General features: G+C 34.2%; 4 protein-coding genes across 13 annotated transcripts in view; 1 reads left to right on the forward strand and 3 right to left on the reverse strand.

The window, feature by feature from the left end:
• The window catches only part of LOC122533032 (nuclear pore complex protein Nup88), a 75705-nt gene extending 63211 nt beyond the window's left edge, over positions 1–12494 (forward strand). Inside the window, exons 4-14 of the mRNA XM_043662356.1 lie at positions 8845–8943; positions 9292–9478; positions 9547–9644; positions 10183–10378; positions 10647–10807; positions 10894–10979; positions 11081–11325; positions 11501–11611; positions 11682–11908; positions 12012–12257; positions 12351–12494. Coding sequence (XP_043518291.1) covers positions 8845–8943; positions 9292–9478; positions 9547–9644; positions 10183–10378; positions 10647–10807; positions 10894–10979; positions 11081–11325; positions 11501–11611; positions 11682–11908; positions 12012–12257; positions 12351–12414 — 1720 coding nt within the window. The 3' untranslated portion in view covers positions 12415–12494. The remainder of the gene's footprint in view (positions 1–8844; positions 8944–9291; positions 9479–9546; positions 9645–10182; positions 10379–10646; positions 10808–10893; positions 10980–11080; positions 11326–11500; positions 11612–11681; positions 11909–12011; positions 12258–12350) is intronic.
• A 223-nt stretch (positions 12495–12717) lies between these two features.
• LOC122533027 lies at positions 12718–15704 on the reverse strand. Of its 8 annotated transcripts, none has more exons than XM_043662340.1 (6): positions 15357–15704; positions 14537–14804; positions 14343–14451; positions 13932–14279; positions 13544–13865; positions 12718–13467 (listed from the first exon to the last, which is right to left on the reverse strand). In XM_043662340.1, exons 1-6 carry the CDS (start codon positions 15580–15582, stop codon positions 12941–12943), a joined length of 1800 nt encoding a protein of 599 aa, XP_043518275.1. In that variant the 5' UTR covers positions 15583–15704; the 3' UTR covers positions 12718–12940. The 8 variants fall into 8 exon arrangements, with proteins under 8 accessions (XP_043518275.1, XP_043518273.1, XP_043518276.1 ...); XM_043662338.1 differs by having other exon boundaries at positions 12718–13473; positions 15357–15703; XM_043662341.1 differs by having other exon boundaries at positions 12718–13473; positions 14555–14804; positions 15357–15702.
• Positions 15692–19074, reverse strand: LOC122533026 (FK506-binding protein 15). 3 transcript variants are annotated; one of them, XM_043662337.1, is made up of 12 exons: positions 18874–19074; positions 18475–18639; positions 17841–18375; positions 17563–17760; positions 17443–17478; positions 17288–17368; positions 16911–17105; positions 16647–16848; positions 16321–16574; positions 16126–16248; positions 15913–16038; positions 15692–15820 (listed from the first exon to the last, which is right to left on the reverse strand). In XM_043662337.1, the coding sequence occupies exons 1-12, from the start codon at positions 18951–18953 to the stop codon at positions 15737–15739; spliced, it is 2079 nt and encodes a 692-aa protein (XP_043518272.1). In that variant the 5' UTR covers positions 18954–19074; the 3' UTR covers positions 15692–15736. The 3 variants fall into 3 exon arrangements, with proteins under 3 accessions (XP_043518272.1, XP_043518271.1, XP_043518270.1); XM_043662336.1 differs by having other exon boundaries at positions 17192–17368; XM_043662335.1 differs by having other exon boundaries at positions 17186–17368.
• Positions 19075–19457: 383 nt separating this feature from the next.
• On the reverse strand, positions 19458–20872 carry LOC122533031 (NADH dehydrogenase [ubiquinone] 1 beta subcomplex subunit 8, mitochondrial). The gene is made up of 4 exons (XM_043662355.1): positions 20596–20872; positions 20256–20479; positions 20040–20192; positions 19458–19961 (listed from the first exon to the last, which is right to left on the reverse strand). Exons 1-4 carry the CDS (start codon positions 20726–20728, stop codon positions 19908–19910), a joined length of 564 nt encoding a protein of 187 aa, XP_043518290.1. The 5' UTR covers positions 20729–20872; the 3' UTR covers positions 19458–19907.
• Positions 20873–20974: the final 102 nt, after the last annotated feature.

A 20974-nucleotide genomic window follows, 5' to 3' on the forward strand; every position in this document is an offset into this window, starting at 1 on the left:
GACATTTAAAATCTATTGTATACGCAACATCGATTGAACATGCTGAAATACTACGAAATAGAATAGAGCAAGGCTTCCGACAAACTCGAGAAACACCGAGGAATGATAGAGAGAGTAACCAGATGAATGACAAAAGACGCGTGCAGGCTTGTCTTCACATGCAAGGTGGTCATTTCGAGCATCTTTTGTAATAGTAATTAAAACAGAAAATTCATTATATCTCATAAACGAAGACAGATAGGACTTTGTTTCATTACTTCTAGCCGTACAATCAGCTCCCGAAGTGAGTCCCGCAAGTTACGAAACGCCCCGTACACACGAGTGCAAGCGTTGTTACTTCAAAGTTACAAAAATCTGCTCGTTGTAATAATAAACTCGCTGAGACTGCCGGATTCCAATGTTCACGTTACAGGTTGGTATCTGTCGATTTCACGTTACGTTCTTTTGTAATCGTGAAAAAAAATTCGAACGCCACGGAGGGTTAAATCGCGAATGAGATGCCAGATTGATGAAAGCGGTTTCTCCAAACGTTTCATATGTTATAACGACGTTCATTTTCCCGCGAAGTATACTCGGGAGGTAGGTGGAAACGGGGAGTTTTCGGGTTTAAGAGTTCCGGGGATTCGAGAAGCAAGGCACGCAAGGACGAACGGCCGCTGCAAAGTAGCAGGCAGGATACCTCCCCGTTGGATACCGATGGCCGCGATGAAAGCGCGACGCAACCTCGAGAATTAACGGGCTTAGTTGCCGACGCAGGTGTCGTCGGGAAGGCGAACGCAAGCGAGAGCCGGATGAATTACGACGGGAGCGTCAGCCAGCCCGGCAGAACGTTGCTCGTTATATTTTGCGTAACATCCCGATTTTATGGGCCAGCCTCACACCACCGCCGCGTTCTCGCGTCCTCCTTCGCCATCGCCCATCCAACGCAGATTCGCAACAATCCTCCTCGCGAATCTCTTGCTGGCTCTTGGCAACATTAAGACACGTTAAACGCCGTAAAAATTTTTGTTCCTCCGTCTTCTGTTTTTTCTTTTTTTTTTTTTGTTTTGTAATTTGCTGGAAGTGACGTGAAACATGATTTTGTGTGTGTGTGTGTATCTATTTCGTGCAGCTGAGTAGATTTTTTATTCAACACCGGGCGCGCTTGAAATTTGGAAATCAGGTGAAAATAAAATACCGTATAACCTGTAGTGCCATGTAGTTGAAGTTCAACCGTATATAAACAACTGTTTACCAGGCCACAAGTGCCCAATCGCAAGCATTTCATTCAGACATGAATCACGGGTGAACCACCAATGACCTTGAAATTTTATTACAATCCTTTTATTACAATTCTTTCATGTTTCCGAGAATACCGGGGACGTTCAAGTGGAAATAAATCCTAGGTACAATGTCACAACGTGATAAAGGCTAAGAAGATTGAGAACTATCAACTGTGGGCGTTATTACGGCCCCGTCTGTGCTAAACAATCTTTGTTAACAAAGTTCTTTCACATGTTCAAAAGCGTGATCTATAATAATTGTAGCATGGTGTTCCATCCTGTACAGATTGCTTGCCTCTTACACTGTTCGAAATTCTCGATTGAACGTCATAAAGCATTCTCGAGCCAAATGACGGAAGATCATCAGATTAAGAATCGCGCGCCAGATGAAAATCCAAAGACGAAATGTAATCAAAGTTTTCAGCCCGGCCGGGATTATCAATTCGGGCATGGGGACTCGGCTAACCGGAAGAGGAATCCGGTCGCGCGTATGAGCATTAATGGCTTTATAATCTAATGAATTTTTAGGTTAAGCGGCGAAAAGGCCAGCGAGAGATCCGGGATAGGTTTTTCTCTCCCCGGGATTTATTGCCCGAGAAGGAAAAGATGAAAGCGGCGGGAGAGTTCACTTATCTCTCATTCGCCTTCAGACCGATGCATCCCACTGGAAATGGGGACTTTGATTTCGTTCCCGCAAAAGAAAAGAAAAAAAAAAAAGAAAAAACACAAAATGTGCATCTGAAGCGTGTATTATATAATTCGTATTAACATATTGTATTTTTACATAAATATATATAATATAATATAATATAATAATAATAATAATAATAATAATATTATAATAATAACATATTAATATAATAATATAACAATATAATAATAATAACATATTAATATAATAATATAACAATAATAATATAATAATATAATAATAATTAATATTTCTCGAGGAATAATAGTATAATAGTTTCAAGTGCAAAATTCGCGATATATTTCGTTTTATTTCAAATCTAGAAACGTTCTGTTCAAAGATTAATTTCCAATAAAAAATTTCAATTGATTTTTCTCTCTTCACTCTTATTACCAATATAATCATTTATTTATGTATGATATAACAACCTATGTTGCACTAGTGTAACGTTGAGCACAATCGAGGAGAATTATAAAAATTTGTATCGTTTCATATGAAAAATTTCTTGCACTAGAAAATTTTTTGCTTATTTTTTTTTTAATAAAGTATGAACAAAAACGCGTTGATAAAAATTTGTTTAATATAAAAATTAAAAAATGTAAGACGATACCAAGGGCTTAAAGTATTATCAACATCACAGACATTTAAATTAATTGACAGAGTGTTGATTAATATTTCTCATTTCATCGTAATTATAATTTTGTTTTCTAATTGATAATAATGTAATCTTGCAATCACTCAACCAATAGAAAAAAGTGAAAAGCTTCGAGCTTTCGACGTCACATCGTTCAAGATACATTTAGTTAGAAGAAGCTGTGGCGGCATGCGTGTTAATCGTGCTCGAATGTTTTTGCGCTGATCCTCGAGTGATAGGATGAAGTATTTATTACACGAGTGGCATTAACTCACACCAACGAAAAAAAAAAAATATATATATATATATGTAACGACACTTGGCTTTATACTAAATCCATTTTCTCTACAATCTTCGAATCGAAAAAGTTAGATCAATAAATTGCATTTGTCTCGAATGGAAAGTGATTCCAAATGCGAGTTTCGACTTTTTGAAGGCATGCAAAGCGCTTAACCTCTTGCGCTCGAATGACGCACGTCGAGAAGTTTTTGTCCCAAAATTGCAATAGTTTCTCAGTTTTCATTAATATTTATATTTATTTATATTTATTAATATTCATATTTATTTATATTTACTAATATATATTAGTATTTATTAATATTTATATTTATTTATATTTACTAATATTTATTAGTATTTATTAATATTTATATTTATTTATATTTACTAATATTTATTAATATTTATATTTATTTATATTTATTAATAATAAAATATGACCAAGGCATAACAAATAATAAATTTATTACTTCTCGATAATTTCTACTCTTATCCAGTGATATTATTATCGTATCGACGAGTTCAAAAAGAATGCGACGAATTATTGTATACGGTTTGGTCACTCGTTATGGTCCGCAAATCAGTTGCCAGCGCAAGTGGCTTATTTTTTTGTCCCAAATTGCAACATTTTCTCAGTCCCAAGTATATTTAAACGTAACCTAGGGAAAACGAGTAACAAATTTATTACTTCTCCAATGATTCCTGTCTACTTCTACATAAGTAGATATCATACCGACGAGTTCGAAAAGAAAGCGACGAATTACTGTATACGGCTCGGTCACTCGTTATGGTCCGCGAACCAGTTTGCCAGCGCAAGTGGTTAAGAATGTAAAAAGAGAGAAGGTAATGATCCTCCTTTCAAGGGGATCCTTGGAAAATTGGTGGAGAAAGTGATTTCGAGTATACATATGTAGCAGGTACTTAATCGACAGCAATGTTCGAGAAGAAAGCAGAGCACTTAATTCCGCTCGGTGGCCCCCGTAACGACGTAATATCGTTCAGTTACCCAGAGTATTTTTATTACGTTCCCGCGGCAGCATAGTGCGCAACGGTGAGGAGGGGGTTGCCAGGGGGCACACAGACGACAGCGGTAGTCGAGGGGGCGGTTTGCCGAGCTTACGAAGCTATGCTCACGATATAACGAGAGCCATTATGATAAGCGGATGCATAGATTAGACATAACTCGTTAACCCGGCTGTGCGCGACGTGTCTACGCGATGAAAGGGCAAGCGGTATCGATAGAATCAAGAATGCTTCTTGGTTCGACAGGAAATTAACCAAATTGTCGTGAATTTGTTATTTATTATTGCGTTCCAAGAGTTCCGAATGTTTTTCTCTATTTTCTTTTTCAATTATTTAAACTTTCATCGCCATCTACGGATATTTCGCCAAAAGCGGGAAAAATATTTGTACTCGTTTCTGTATCACAGCGATCGTCGTTGAGAAATTCTTCTGTCTCCCATGGACGAAATTTTATTCTCGCTTGTTCTCGCAGTTCTACGTTGAATTTTTATTAATTCTCCCCCTCCCTCCTTCGTTCTCACGTGAAAGAAAATTCTCAGTTCTCGGCGCGTCCGTTCGCTTTCTTCTCTCGGGGATTCAAATTCGAAAAAAAGGTTCTTCTATTTCATTCTACGGGACTTGGCGAGAGCCAAGGCGGCCCCGTCTCGACAGTAGGACTTTTATCAGACAAATTTGAAGACAATTCAACGCAGCAAGGCGGACGAAATGCGAGGAAGTGAACAAACAAGCTTGGTAAATTATCGGGGCGCGGGAGGAGAGAGGAGAGGAGAACACGAGGAGGTGGGTTAAGCGGGGTCGGTGAAAAGCCACGACGGAAGCTTGCAGGTAACTTAGGCGCGCAAACTGAAGGGAAATACGACGGGAAAGTTTCTAGAACAAAATGATACGACACTGCGTAAGATCCCGCCTTTGAAGTCAGGTCCGCGCCATTCTTTGTATAAATTGGAAGGAAAGCGCGGCGTAAAAAGCTCCGCTCTGCCCGGAGGTTAATACGTTTATGTAGGAGAAATTATTTTTAATTTTTTCTAGAACCGCCTCTGACGCGGGAGAGAGAGAGAGAGAGAGAGAGGGAGAGAGTGGTGTACAAGCACGGGCGCAAGGGTGTGGCAGAATGCGCGGCACCGCCGTGTAAGAATTTCTTAATTAGATTCGAGCAGCTGCCCTCTCCGCTGCCCTCTCTTTCTTTTCTCTTTCCGGCCAAGAAATTTCACTGTGTATATATATATATGTATGTATGTATATGTATATATCGTATACGTGTATATATACATATATAGCTCCGCGATAGTTCACACGACGGCGTTATTATACCTATACTACTCGACGCGTGCTTCGCGTACAAATATTCGAGCATTATTAGACATTTTTCTCCTTTGAGATAATAGACTCTGTCAGATTTGTAATTGAGACTGTAATGAAACCACATACCTAAGAATATGATCTCTCTCGGATTTCGCGCTCTCGGAGCGCCTACCGTGCGCCAGCTGCGGCGCTCCAATTAACGACAACGTGCAATTTGTACGGCTTTCAGGCGATTCAATTCCTATCCCGAATTTTAAATACCGAGTGAAAGCACTAAGGGCTAAATAGTGAATGAACTCGCGATCTAAATCCAAGCCGCGTAGAGAAATAGCATCGACCGATGTTCCTCGCTCGTTCTCGCGATCTGTCTGTCCATCATAATCCATCACAGCAGTCGGCAGTCGCGCCGTATCCCTTTCTTAAGTCGAGAAAAAAATCGAAGAAATAGAAAAGGAAAAATGGTAAAGGAGGACACGATGAAATTCCAGCATTTAGAAACGCGTAAACCGGCTGGCCAGCTGGCTGGCAGGGATAGGGCAACACGTATGGTCCGGCTTGACGGTGGTAGGGGATAGCACATAAATTTTGATAATACCAAAATTGTGACAGAACGAAGAAAAATCCCCACGAGGCCGCGGTGCAAAGTGCGAATAAATCGTTGCGTGTGCCTTTGTCAACGAAACATGAAAGGTTGGGCGTGCGAAGGGGCAAGAGAGAGAGAGAGAGAGAGAGAGAGAGAGAGAGAGAGGCGACCAACAACCCAAAAGGGAGAAACTGAGCGAGAACGACGCGACGCGAACGGAAAGGGTAGGGAGAGCAGACCGAGTCGCTGGGGTTGACCACGTCGTCTGGTTTTCGACCGACTCTCTTTCTCCCCCTCCACCCATTCTCTTTCCTTTTTCTCTCTCTCTCTCTCTCTCTCTCTCTGTCTCTCTCTCTTTCACCGGTCCGTTCGTGTGTTCATGCGTGCGTGCGTGCGTGCGTACGTACATTTTTATCAATTATTAAGAACTCCGGCGTGCTTTTGCAACTGTAGAGAGGGAGTGAAGAGCGGGGGGAAAGAGGGGGCGTCGGTGATGGTAAAGTTGCTTTCGTCCTTGTCGTTGGTATATCCAGTGTAACCAGTCGACGATACCCTATGCCCATCGATTTTTTGTTTCTTTTTCCAACCCACCTCCTTTTGCTTCTCCTCCTCCTCCTCCTGTTTCACTGTCCCTTTCTTTCCTCCTGCACGTTTCTCTCCTCTCTTCTCTCTCCTCTCCTGTTCTCCATTTACGTCAAACCCCTTTCCCCACGCTTTTTCTGCGTGATTCTCTCTTTTTCTTGCCTCCACCCTCTCTCCTTGCCTGCCTCTGGCCAACGCTGTGCCGTGGACATTAATAACGGCCACGGCTAACCACCGTCAACCCCTTTTGCCAGCGTTACCGTGTCCAGCCACGGAAAGTGCGAGAGTAATAATAAAATATACGAAATGTAGGCGACCATCGTCGCCGGCTCGTCCCCGGCTCGTCCGCCCCGCGAAAAACAAACACCCGCGACACGCTCCGCTGTATTCCTTTCGTTACGTCCGCCTCTACGAGGCGTACCGACGATCGTGAAAGATTAGGGTAATTTGCGTTAAATAACGACACGTCCGGATAACTAAGCAAAAGGGCCGGGGCCACAGCCAGCTCTCGACACTTTGCTCGGGCTCTTCGAGTTACAGATTTTTTCTTTTTTTTTTTTTTTTTTTTTTTTATTTCACTCACAATCACAATCAGTTGTACCAAGTATGCAAGCAGTTGCAAAGAATGGTACTCTTCGATTCGTTTCGCTTGATTGTATTTGTGATTATGAAATGGAAAGGTTTAGTCGCGCTGACATGACGTACCAGAATTTTTTGTTTCTCAAGTTGCAACATTTTCTCAGTTTCAAGTATATTTAAATCTAACTCAGGCAAAACAAGTAATAAATTCTATTACTTCTCAGTAATTTCTATCCAGTGATATTATACCGACGAGTTCAAAAAGAAAGCGACGAATTATTGTATACGGTTTGGTCACTCGTTATGGTCCGCGAACCAGTTGCCAGCGCAAGGAGTTAAACCTCCTGCGCTGGAATGACGTACCAGAATTTTTTGTCCCAGATTGCAACATTTTTCTCAGTTTCAAGTATATTTAAATCTAACCCAGGCAAAACAAATGTTAAGTTTGTTACTTCTTGATAATTTTTATCCAGTGACGTCATACCGACGAGTTCAAAAAGAAAAGAAAACGACGAATTATTGTATACGGTACGGTCACTCGTTGTGGTCCGCGAATCAATTGCCAGCGCAAGGGCCAGCCTAAGTAGAATCGTCCAATTTCGGGAAAGACCGACTGGATAAGTGGTATAAGTAGAACGATGGTCAGGCAAGTAACATCGTTCATCGAAAAATTGACATTTTTTATAGTTATTTATTGTCAGAGAAGGACATCAATGCTTACAGAGATTCTTACCAAAAACACCTTTCTTATATGTAAAATAAATATTAGATTTGCCTATATAAGTGGTATAAGTAGAACGATGGTCAGTCAAATAATATCGTTTATCGAGCAATTGATATCTTCTATAATTTATGTCGGAGAAAGACATCACTAATTATAGAAATTATAGCATTTTTATCGAAAGCATCTTTTTTATATGTAAAATAAACACTAGATTTGCCTATATAAGTGGTATAAGTAGAACAATGGTCAGGCAAGTAATATCGTTCATCGTACAATTGACATCTTCTGCAGTTATTTATATCGAAGAAAAACATCAATAATTACAAAGATTAGCATTTTTACTAAAAGCATCTTTTTTTACATGTAAAATAAATATTAGATTTACCCATATAAGCGACGTAATGATAGCGGATAGCGCCAAATTTCTTACACGAGTTTGCAGGTTCAAACAATTCAACGAAACAAATTTTGCGATTAAGAAAAATACTGGGAATTTTCGAAAGATTTCAAATATCGTATTTAAACGATTGATTTGTGCTTCAGTTAAACAAACTTTGCAATTAAAAATACTTGCCGTGGGAATTTTGAAACATTTTTCCTGTCGCAACAGAAGCAATTAACTGTATCGTTACCTTCGTCTTCGGACGAGAAATTAAACACGGGTGGACAATAATGGACACGTGTACTAACGAACCTTTTAATTACTGTTGACATGCACGCGGGATATACGTACGTACATACGTACGTCGTCATACTTGACTTATACCTGACAGACGGCCGTTGCAGGGCGTCCACGACATTACGTTGGAGACGCCCCCGAAAATTCATAAACTTTTCTGGATTGGACAGAACATTCTCCCATTTATTTAAATTTTAACGAGGACACGCCTAAAGATGGACGGAAGTGTATAAAAAGACAAGACCAGTTGAAGGAAAAAGAACTTTCTTCGTGTTCTGACTTTTTAAAAACTTCTCTCTGAATTCACGGGAGGAAAACTCTTTTCTATTTTTTTTATTTTTTTTTATTATTTCTTTCTCCTTTTTAGACTTTCTCGCGATATTGACTTCCAAATCTAAATGTAACGAGTGGATTTACTCTGATTTGTGTAATGATGATAATAATAATAATAATAATAATAATAATAATAATAATAATAATAATAATAATCTCTTCCGATATTGCAGAGTCTACAACGAAACGGTAGATGTTCGGAGAGCAAGGTGGCATCCAGGATCCACAAACGACTCTCATCTGCTAGTACTGACATCCGAAAATACATTTCGGTAATTAAGAATTATTCTCGTACAATAGCCCCAGTAAAGTTTCACTGATCATATACGCACGTTAAATATTAACCATGGACAGACAAAATTATTTTAAACTTACATTTTATACATTATACACATATACTTACTTACATTTGTTACAATTAACTTAAACTATTTTAAACTACAAAAGTACAAGTTTGTCTCAGTTTTCTTAAATTTTTTAAATCCGCCTTCCTCTATATTGTCGACTGTTGATCTAGCGTCTGTGTAATATGCTTCAAGCGATTGTTGTTTAAAAACATATAAACGTTAAAAAAATATTTGTCGAAAAACTGACAGCAAGTAAACTCTCGTTTTGCCCAGTTTATACGAGTGCGAAGTGGGTAACAGGCCAAAGTTCGTAAGATCCTGGAAAGTCGGTCGTATACCATTCAGTTCGCCGTCAAAGATACCGGACTTCACCTCTTTAGGCGACACAGCGGTGGACTTTGATTTCGCTACGCCCACTCTACGCAAACCTGAAACGTTTATCGGCAAAGACATTAACAAGGTATGACTCTACGATGCGAAATGTCGTTTGGCAATTCTATTGTTCTTTCATCGGTGTATTGTTTTCAGGATAATGTTGTCGATTGGAATCAAATTGAATGGCCCATTCTGGTTCTCCGTGGCAGCGGGGAAGTGCTCATTGTTCGTGGAAACATTTTACACGATGTGTATGTAATTATGCATTCTTCTCGTCCCGAAAATTTATATTAATTGATACAAAATCTTATTTTATGATTCACTTTATCACGTCACGACGTCATAAAGTGTGATCGAACAAGAATTAGCACTCTGTTACTTTTGAAAATATGAAAAAACTTTATGAACAAAAGTTGTTCAGCGTAGAAAGGACTGTAATGTGGTGGTCATAATTGTTTTATAACTAAAGGGATTGATCTGCGTGCATATGTCAAAAAATTATTAGTTTGGAAGATATTTGAACTCTAATTTTTTGCAAAACCTATTGCATACGATACGAAGTTCATGTCTTTTCTGTATTGATCAACGAATTAAAAAAATATGTGATTTTATTTTCAAAAAAAAAGCGAAGGTTAAAAAAAAGTTACTACAACTGAACAACTTTTGTTGATGAAAATTTTTTTATATCTCCAGAAACAGTGCTGATTCTTATTAAACCACTCTATAAAACCATAACTTTTCGATGTAATTAATTATTTCTTGTTTTTATCACCTATTAATTTGATCAAGTCACGAAAATCCGGTGGTATCGGGATCACTCTCTATGTATCCTCCAACCGACGATAATTATGGAATAGACTCCTGCTCCATCATGTGTCTGCAAACTACACCCCCGATAGTGGTTATCGCTATGTGCACTGGAAAGATTTACCATGCGATTCTACTGAAAGAAGAAGCGACCAGCGACGACAGTAATGATAAAAGAGTGAGTGTTTCTGTGAAAAAAATTTCGAGCGATTTTCTGATTCTTCTCACGCGCAGATTGTTCTTTTAACTTTACACAGCGTTCTAATTTTGGTGATCCATGAATTTTCCACGTTTCGAACTTTTGAATCGTCGTCGAGTAATATCTCTCTCTCTCTCTCTTTCTCTCTCTCTCTCTCTCTCTCTCTCTCGGAAGAAAATACCTCCGACGAAAATTTGAAATTAATGAATTCTTCGCTAGACATTTGATCAATATCTGTTACTTTCAGACTTGGTCACAGTACGGTTCAACTTGCAGCCTTCACACGCCAGAGGAGGCGTTATACGTTTACGAATGCGTCGAGATAGAATTAGGTCTGTTTTTCGCAGACGACGATGAAAAGTACAACTGTCCGATACATCTTCGCGCCGACAAGGATAACAAGTCGAGGTGAATTTTCGTAGTTATTTGAAATCACGTTTGTGTTTTTCACAGTTTCATAGTTGCTCGAGGATATTTATAAAATTTACGTGCAGGTATTTTTGTTCTCACAACGCGGGAATTCATATGATCACACTGCCGATGGTTTCTCAATTGGAGGAATACATCAACGCTCCAAAAGGTAGGAAGGATTAGTAATTTTTTCGTTTTTCGTTTGTGATTATTGTTTGTTTCCTCGAACAACGAAAGAAGCAAATTTCATTTTTTTTTTTTTCTTTTCAGAAAACGACGATTCACGTTTACCATCGCTTTCGAATCAGTCCAACTCGCAATACTTGATCTGTAGAAGAACAAAGCACACGGAAGTAAACGAAGCCACGCCAATACTTGGATTTGGACTTCTCCAGGAGCCATGCGTTTTAGTGGCTTTGCTACACACCGGTGACATCGTCGCCCGTTCTGTTATCGATCTCTATTACTTTCCGAAGATCGAGCTTCCAGAATTTATAACTGACAAAAAGGAGAAAGTGAGCAATCTGTCTTTCCGTCGATTATCGATTGATTAATTGTCGCTCTACGTAGGTCGGATAAATCAGAAAGAACACATTCTGATATTGTTGACATGCTACATGTTATAATCTGATATTATTATACTGCTATTATAATATACTGCTACATGTTATAATCTGATGTAAGTTACAGATGAACAAAGAGACGTTCGACGTGTACATAAAAAAGTTGCTGAAACGTGAAACGTCGCAACCGCTTATCAAAATCGGCTCGAGATCTGTCTCTCCGCGGGAATGTTTACAGGTACTTGATTACATAAATTGACGAACGACTGAATTTGAGTGAGAATTAAGAAAATGACTTTCGCAATTAGCTTCTATATCACGCGACGGATATCTTTCGCAAAGAACATTTTGTCAAACATGATACCGTGAGGGAAGAAATCGGGAAGAAGGTGCGTGCGTTGAAAGTAATGAAAACCCAGTTGTTGAAAGAGCTAGATGCTTTACTAGAAACGAAAAAAGAATTGCATCAGACTGCTGAACGATTGGCCGAACGCTACGAAGATATTAAAGACGAGCAAGAAAAATTAGCGCAAAGGTGTGTCATAGGATTATGAATCATCGAGATTTTTATGAAAATCAATTACTAGATGGATAATATGTGTATTAATGATTTATCGTGAAATATCATGCGTTTACAGGGCAAAAGAAGTATTGCGTTTAGTGAATTACAAGGAACCTTCTATAACTCCTATTGAAAGGGCAGAAGCAGAGGAGTTGAAGAAAATGGAAGTGAAAATAAATAAAATGAAAATCAGACTTCTAGAACTGAAGAAAAAATCGGAGCAAACTGAGTCTATAGACAATAATGAAAATATTGAAAGGAAAAGAGAAATTGTTTTTAGAGGTGATCAAGAAAACGCCATCAAAAATAATCTTGGACAGATGTATGTATTGTTATCGTATCATAAAAATATATTATTATTATTATTATTATTATTATGCACAGTAAAAAATAATCTGTTTCTTTTATTTCCTAGGGCAAAAAATATAAAAGAATTAATTGCAGAAGTTAAAAAATTGGAAGAAGAAGTGAGTATTTAAATTGAACGACAAAACTTTATCAAGTTTAGTTGTAAACTATTGTAAATTATTACTTTAACGTAATATATAGGATTTTCATAATAAAAAATTATTTTATTTGCAAAATAATTTATTATATTAGCTATACATTTATCCTATATTTAGTTACATTATTGACATAATAGAATACTTCCATTAACTTCTCGCTTTAAATATCTCTTTTCAATATTAACACAAAAGAATATACATATATCAGCAATGGAAATGACATCAATATATTATATTGAAATATAAAATATGAGATATATCCATATCAACGTCAAGAATAAAAAAAATATCTTAAATTTCACTTCATTAAGAAAATTTCTAGTGCAATTGATATTAAATAAAATTGAATAAACGAGCATTATCGAAACATTCGAAAACGTTTGAACATACGAGCAATGATTCTTATGCAAATTTTTATAACAGAACAAACATCCTAACAATTTGTTTGCATGTTACTTTTGTTCTGCAATTACTTATTTCTGTGATCATAACGTATCGTTCAAGGCACAAAAATATAATGAGAAACATCATTGGAATCTTCCATAACCTTTGACTGTAGCAATTTAATTTCAAGTCGCAATTTTTCTTTTTCCATTTCTTGCTTTCGTATCTCATTTGAATAACAATTCATCTGTAATTTTAATTTATCTTTTTTAAGTTTCAACATTTCAGTTTCATGATACAACTTTCCTTTTTCTGCACGAAGTACTGCTAATTGTTCTTGAAGCAATTGATGACTGGCTTCGTCCGACAATATCACCTCAGGCGTATCAACATCTGCTTTTACAGTTGTCGTCGACTTCGAACAATTTATTTCACTTTCAGGTTCACTGTCAGGCTCCGCCTCTGTATTTGTAGCCTCTTTCATGATCCAAATCCTAGAGTCTGCAGATTCATTGAAAGTATTTGATGGCGATTTTACAGTTTGTTGTGACTGAGGTGTAAGAGATCTAGTTTGCTGTTTAGGAGAGGTAGATGTTCCTTTTATTTTTTCCATATTAGCAGTAGGAGCGATGGTTTCAATGTCTAAAACTGACAAAACATTATACCACACATTCTTCTTTTCATAAATGAAAACATTATCGCAATTATTTGAAATTACCTCTAGTACTGGGAGATTGACTACCATCTACGGTATGTGATAAATGATTGTTACAATAGGTATTAAATTCTCTCTCATCTACAAAAACAGAACCATCAGCGTTCACAATGGACTCGACAATTACAGATGGATCCCCATCTTGCATTACTAACTCTCCTACAATTTCACCGTTCGCTGCTATAATATCCCCGTCATTATTTGTTCTCAATAGTTCACCTTCTGTTGTATCAATTTCATCTACCACTTCTTCTTGTGTTAATTGACCACTGTAAGAATCATCACCATCATTTCCTTCACCCACTTCCAATTCAGTTGGTAATCCCTGAAAAAATAATTTCTCTATTAAATATACTGTTAAATTTTGTATTGTTAGATCTAGGTATCTCACATCTTGCCCCCAAGGAGATTCTTGTTCTTTTTTTATCCTTTTTATCGTTTGTGCAATTTCATCTTCAGATTCAGAATATATTTTCCTATCATTGTTTCTGCCTTGCATTTTCTCTATGTCGTGAATTTTTTTAAATAACTGATACGCTCTCTCAGGCGTTATATTCCTCTTTTGTTTATTAGCTGCTGCTATATTAAATAAATCTTTGGACCTAAGTATCTTGTTTGTTCGCAATCTTACATATTCTTTCAATCTTTTTCGATCAATATGTAATTGCATGAGATCTTGTACTTCCTGTTTAATTTCGCCACATAACTTCCTTTCTTGTGGAAGATTTTTGAACAGTTCCTAGTGAAAAATACAAATCAAATACTATGCTATACAATTTATTATTTCATTATTATTATTTACCTCTGAAATTTCGTGATTATGTTCATTATTGACACTAGTTACCTCTAGCTTTGTACCATCTTTTGATGCTCTTAACATAATATGAGCAGGACAATTTGTTCTTATCGATCTAGGCAAAACAATAATATATAAAGATATATTTTATATTCATTTATGTTAGAATAATTATTGCAACAGTCTAATTTGATCAATACATAATTTTATAAACTAACTGGGACTGTCTTCTGCCAGCTCCACGTGGTAAAAACTTCTGACCACCATAAATACATGCATATTTGACAGAATAATATTTTAAACGTTCGCTAATTGGACGAGCAGTTTTCATATGAGCTCCATTAACAGTCCTACTGTCTCTTCTCCAGTAGTGAACTAGACTACGCTTTGAAAATCTCTCCAACTTGTGTTCCAATTCTTCATAGCTATCAAACATTTCTCCCAAATGGAAAGATACATCCTCATCTTCTACAGTATTTATATCCATCATAAAAGTGATAATTAACGATCTATTTTGTAAATAAAAAGATATAAACATGTATATATAATACAAATAAGCATGTGTCATTTATTATTTATCTAATTAAAAAACTGTATAAAATATGCTAGAAGGTCATCAATATTCATAGATAATTTTATACGAAATAAATGTTGCAACATCTGAATTTTAAATGATCAACGAAGATGATGCCTTGTGTATAAAAATAAAAATAAACAAAAATAAAATGAAGGTTAGAATACATTGGGGCAAATGAAATAACATCATTGAAATTGTTGTTTGCATTGTTATTTAATTCGACTTCTACTGACGAAATAAATCTCTCGACAACAATACAACTCGGGTGAAAACATTGTTTCTCTCATTCGAAACTTTGAGGTTAGATTTGAATTTGATTGGCGTGGTAGAAGCCAAGACGATGAAACCGTGAACACAGCCAGATAGAATTACTCAAGAGCCGAACAAAGACGGGCGGGATTTTTTGTCTCCTACTAATTTTCAATCTTTATAGTGCGACTTACGTCCTGTCATATTTTTCGTAGCATTCCTTCTTTTTGACGAGGCCCTATAATATCCGATTTTCACGGAAGCGTGCACCTTGATTTTGCGCCATTTCTGATATAAGACAAGTGACTGAACTACAGCGCAACTGTTGTAATTTTCATTTGCGTTCGAATAATTTTTACATTCTATCACGATGAAATCGAAGCCGCAGAATAAACTATCGACATGATTTCTCATCGGCATGATTTTGTCGATAATTTCTTCAATATCAAAGGATCAGAAGTTACGTAAATTATCATAAGACTTAATAACCTATTATTTCGTATTACAACAGAATAATAAGTCACCGATGTATGTATTTAAAATAATATTTATTAATATCAATATCCAAGTTTTTTTAAAAGAATTGTAGCCAGTCTTTATCATCCTCAGTGTCTAGAGGAGGAATGGGTGGTGGTTCATTTTGTAAGATAGAAGACACCTATAAAAAAAAGTATTTTGAAGAGTACATCAAAAATTGAAATAAAATGAACAAAAAGTAATTATTTAATTATTTAATTATTTTCTTGAAACCTGTGTAAAGTCAGAAACTTTTGATTGTATATTGTCAATTTTCGAAACCTCAGCTTCTACATTGTTAGATTTTAATTCAGCATCATTAGTCTCATCAGAATTATATAAAACTTGTAATGTAACATTCTAAAATTACATTTTTATTAAAAATTATAAGAATAATAAAAAAAAAAGTATACAAATGTATATAAATTAATTTGTTCATATATTTACCTTTATTGTATCTGCTATTATTGTTCTTATATAATTCACAGAATATTCATCTATAAATTTATCCAATAGAGCATGATAAAGTTTATTCATTATACATTTTATCTCCTTTTTTTTATTATCATTCTAAGAAATATAATTATAAATATTAAAATATATAGAAAATTTAAAATAGCAAACATCGAATAAAGAGCTTACTTCATTTATTTCTTTAGAATTAGTAAGTTGTTCAGCACATCCTTCAGAAAGCTTAACCATTTTATTTTCTAATGCCACTGTCTTTTCCTTATATTTACTATTAAGTTTTGTTGCTTCTTCTAAATCTTTCTTCGCGTTACTGAATGCAGCATTTATATCTTTTAAAGATATTTCTAATTCTTTAATAGTTTTATGCAAATTTTCATTAGTCTGCATTAAAGATTCTTTTTGAGTTTCAAGATGTTTTATTTGTTCTACATAAAAAGTTAAGTTATTACACATATTAACATATCTTAACACACAATTAATGAGAGTGTTCATTTTACCTTTTGATTGATTTAATTCTTTCTCCAACATGCTTATTCTCTCTTTCATTTCAATTAACTGTGTAAAATTATCTGTACCTATATTAGATATATTCTGTGATTGACTATCTTTTTCTCCAGTTAAATTCATGGATAACATTTTTAAAGTATTATCCAAAGTTATCTTATTTTTTGTAGCATTTTGAAGCTCAAGAACATGAAACTATATATGACACATAATAGTATTTTGATAAATAGTATATAACTTCTTCAGCGTATATGTACCTTATCAAGCATTTTTTGCACATTATCAGCTATCTTAGACATTCCCATTCGGAGTTCTGCGTTTGTTATTCTAGTTTCAGACAATAACATATTTAATCCTGGATCTATTATTGTTGGTAATGTTGAAGTTGTTGTTTGTGGCTGTAATGATCTGACATCTGTATATATCTGACCACCCATGGTAACAAAATTTGGCTGCAATAAATCTGTACATTAATAACAAAAAATATCTATCAGAGATAAATACATCTTTCAACATATCTAAATTTATATACTTGTACTTGTGAGGGAGACCATTGAGGAGTAAACACAGATGATTTAACAAAAGATTTACAAGCAATATTTGTCGCAGATTCATCACTTTGTAATTTTAATACCTGATGTGAACTTTGTAACATTTCATCTCTAAATTCTGCTGGAAAATGTTCTTTTTGTAATTCTTCTTGAAATGATTCAATCTGAAATAAAAAGATCGTGGAGTTGAATTAAATTGTAAACATGTTATTTAAAATTATATTAAATATTAATTTACCTTCTTTTGATGAGATGATTTTTGTGGCATATCATCCTATATACATTAAATATATTATTCATTAGTTTGATTCAACTAGATATATGTATATATGATTAGATTGGAAGAATTTGAGTTTACTTCAGTATCTTCAGAATCGGTAGTACTAGATGGGAGTTTTGGTAATATTGATTGTCCCATTCTTGCCATTCGCGATATAATAGAAGCTTTATCACTAGAAATTTTGTGCAAATGTGCTTCCTCGGATGTTTGTATATTTATTATTTCTATTTCTAATAAAATATCTCTTTCTTTCGGAAATCCTGGTCCTAGACTAATCTATAAAATAATCATATTTAAAATACCTATACATTTATAATATATGTACATAATGTAACATATTAAATTTCATGCAGAACCTGTTTATTAGGAGGCACAAATAATATTCTTTTCAATCCTTTACTGCTTTCTAAAAGTGCCCTTTCCCAATTATCATCTACAGATATTTCTACTGTCATTGTTTGATATGCGGGAATATCTTTAAGTGGCTGTGTTATATCTGTTACAATCAAATATCTAATAGATATACTGTCTCCTTCTTTTACTGTTACATCTTTGTTACTGTCAACTGGTGATAAATCTTGATAAAGTACATTTTCTATTTTTCCATTTTTTGAAAAATATCGAGCTAAAGCTATTTCTCTTGCGAATTCTACACAAACGTCATTATTTTCAAATAAAATTGACCAATTTCTCTTATTACTATCATAATAGTGTGAATAATTGTTTGGTTGTATTATATATGAAAAATCATGTGTCACTGTGGCAACTGATACATATTTTTCCTTACTTATATATAAAATAAATTGATATACTTTTGTTGCAAGATTTCTTGTAAGAGCTACACCAATCTTTTTTCCTTCAACAGTGATTGATGTGTAAAAACCATTTTCGCTACAAATAACATTAATACAATTATATTACTAATTATTATTACACAATTATATTCATATAGAAAACAGTTACAATAAAAGATATAACATCAAGACTTACAATTTAAATGCATAAACTGCTTTAGCTATTATGACTTCTGTTTTGTTTGAAATTGTTTGAGTTAAAGTATGAGAGGTATTTAAATTTTTAGAAATTTGTTTTGTTGGAGAATAACTCAAAGATGATCTTTTAGCTTCGGATCCAAAAATAGCTGCTAAATTTGCGCTAAAACGAAAGATACATATTTATTTTAAACATTTCTTATATTTTGCAATTGTTAATTAAACAATAAAAAATAAAATCAAAGGTAAATAGGGATATATATTTATATTAATAAGAATATTAATAAGAATTATTAATAAAAATTATACTTCAGTATATTTTAACATTATACTTTATTAACAGTATATATGAATAAAATAATACGTTATAAAAAAATAATAGTTTATGAAAACATACCCTGCCGCTGGCATAAGATCAGATTCATCGTCGTCTCGTAAAATCTTATCAAGATTTGGTATTTTATTTCCTACATTCATGATTATAAATTACATTTATTAAACAGGCACTAAATTTTAGCACTAAACAACAACGAAAAATATAAACTTAACACATTATTACTTGTAAACTACATGACTAATAAAATTATCAATAGATGGCGTAGTGTTTTTTATTTCTGAATAAATCGACTTTAACTCGATAAGTAATGTCATAGACGATATTCCTTTATTGTTAAATGTTAAATGTAAATGAATAAACTAAAATGAATCAAAAATCATGTACAAAGTACAAATATAATTTATTTCTGTATACAAATTTATATTACATAGATATTTATGCTGTTGAACAGGCATTTATTTATAATAAAATGTTTAAAAAATTCAATAAAAATTAATTTGACTGTATAAAATTGTCACTAAAACATTGTCACCGAGGAGTACCTGAAATTTTTTTTGAATACTTTGACTTAAATGACTTGTACATTGACACGAAATATATTTTTTTAAACAACGACATTTAGGTAGAAATAAATATGTCATAGATTTACTCATATATTATAATTTATTAGAAAGAACCTGTCTGACTACAATTATATATTATAGGTGAAATTTCTGAAAACCTGCGACTTCCGATTTGTGTTAAAATTCTGAAAATGTTCTGCATAAAAATGTTTAGAAGAATTTTTAAGTAATTTAAAAGTTGAATACTAAAGTTTTGCTTTCAAAACTAATACTTCTTAGAAAATTTTGAATTTTACTTTCTAAGTTAATAAAAATCCTTCCTGTAAATAGTTTTCATCTTAAAAAAATCTGTTTTTACAATATCAGCCAGTTCAAAGCATAGAAATTTTTGGAATTACAGTCTCAATTTTTGAATCAGAACTCGGTTTTTGTGTAAAAACAAGCTATTTCTAAAATTCCAGCCAAAATTGGAGGTAATAAGTTTCCAGAAACATAAATTTTTGCTATATACATGCTGCTATATTCATCAAATTATTTTAGTTCAAAAGTATAATGTACTCCTTGTCCTGGATATTGTTTTGCCATCTGAAATAATATATTCATATGTTAATCATTCAACATAAAATTACAATATTTTACATTTATATTAAAATATAATCTTACTAAAAATTGATTTGTATCAGGCATTAAATAACAAAGTATTAAAAAAACTCCAAAAACACTCCAACCAATAAGAGTAGCTTTTCCATGCTCAATTGGTTGACGAATACCATACTCCTGGCGATCTCCTAGTAGCTCATGAAAGTCCATAGGTAACTACAAATGGAATAACATGTAATTATTATTTATAATTATAATTTAATACTATTAAATATTTACAGCTTCTCCATGATTTGTTCTTGTTGCAGGATGATCCCAAGGGTAATAAGGATCTTTAGCTTCATAACTTATCAGTGGCAAATCTGGATAATCTCCATTATAATTTCTCACTGGATCAAAAGGTTTATATTCATCAGGATGTAAACCATAGCGTGCTGCAGCTGCATTCCATTCCTCTTTTGTTTTTGGATAAAGATTTGGCAGGTATTTTATTTGACTTGGCACTGTGGAATGTAAAAAACATGAAAATATAATTGACGAATTGTTATTTTTTGAACAACTCTTACGTAAGCGTTTAACCTATCAAATTACGAAAAAAATCCTTTAGTACTTTACTTACGAAAGTCATTTCTAAAGAATTCATGAGTATTTTCCGGAACAAGTTCTTCATATGTTCTAGTAAAATTAATAAACGATTTATTTTTTACAGATAGTATTTTTGACAAATTTCTACAGTTTCTTATTGCAGCCATTTTTTACTGTACGATACATGCACATAATGTATGATTGGGGGAGGAATCAATATTACATACTATGTGTACTGCATGCTTTCATAAAAATAAACTTTTATTTAGTATCAATAAAGAAATTACACATAATAAAGAAATTTAAATACTTTAATTCATGCCAATGAGTAACAAATTTGTGTTCTGATAAAATGATGAAAAAATAAGATCTAGGGATTTTCTTTGAAATATTCTGAATATTTATAAACTTAA

Source organism: Frieseomelitta varia, unplaced genomic scaffold (genome assembly GCF_011392965.1).
Source record: "Frieseomelitta varia isolate USP_RPSP 00005682 unplaced genomic scaffold, Fvar_1.2 scaffold_489, whole genome shotgun sequence".
Lineage (NCBI taxonomy): Eukaryota > Metazoa > Arthropoda > Insecta > Hymenoptera > Apidae > Frieseomelitta > Frieseomelitta varia.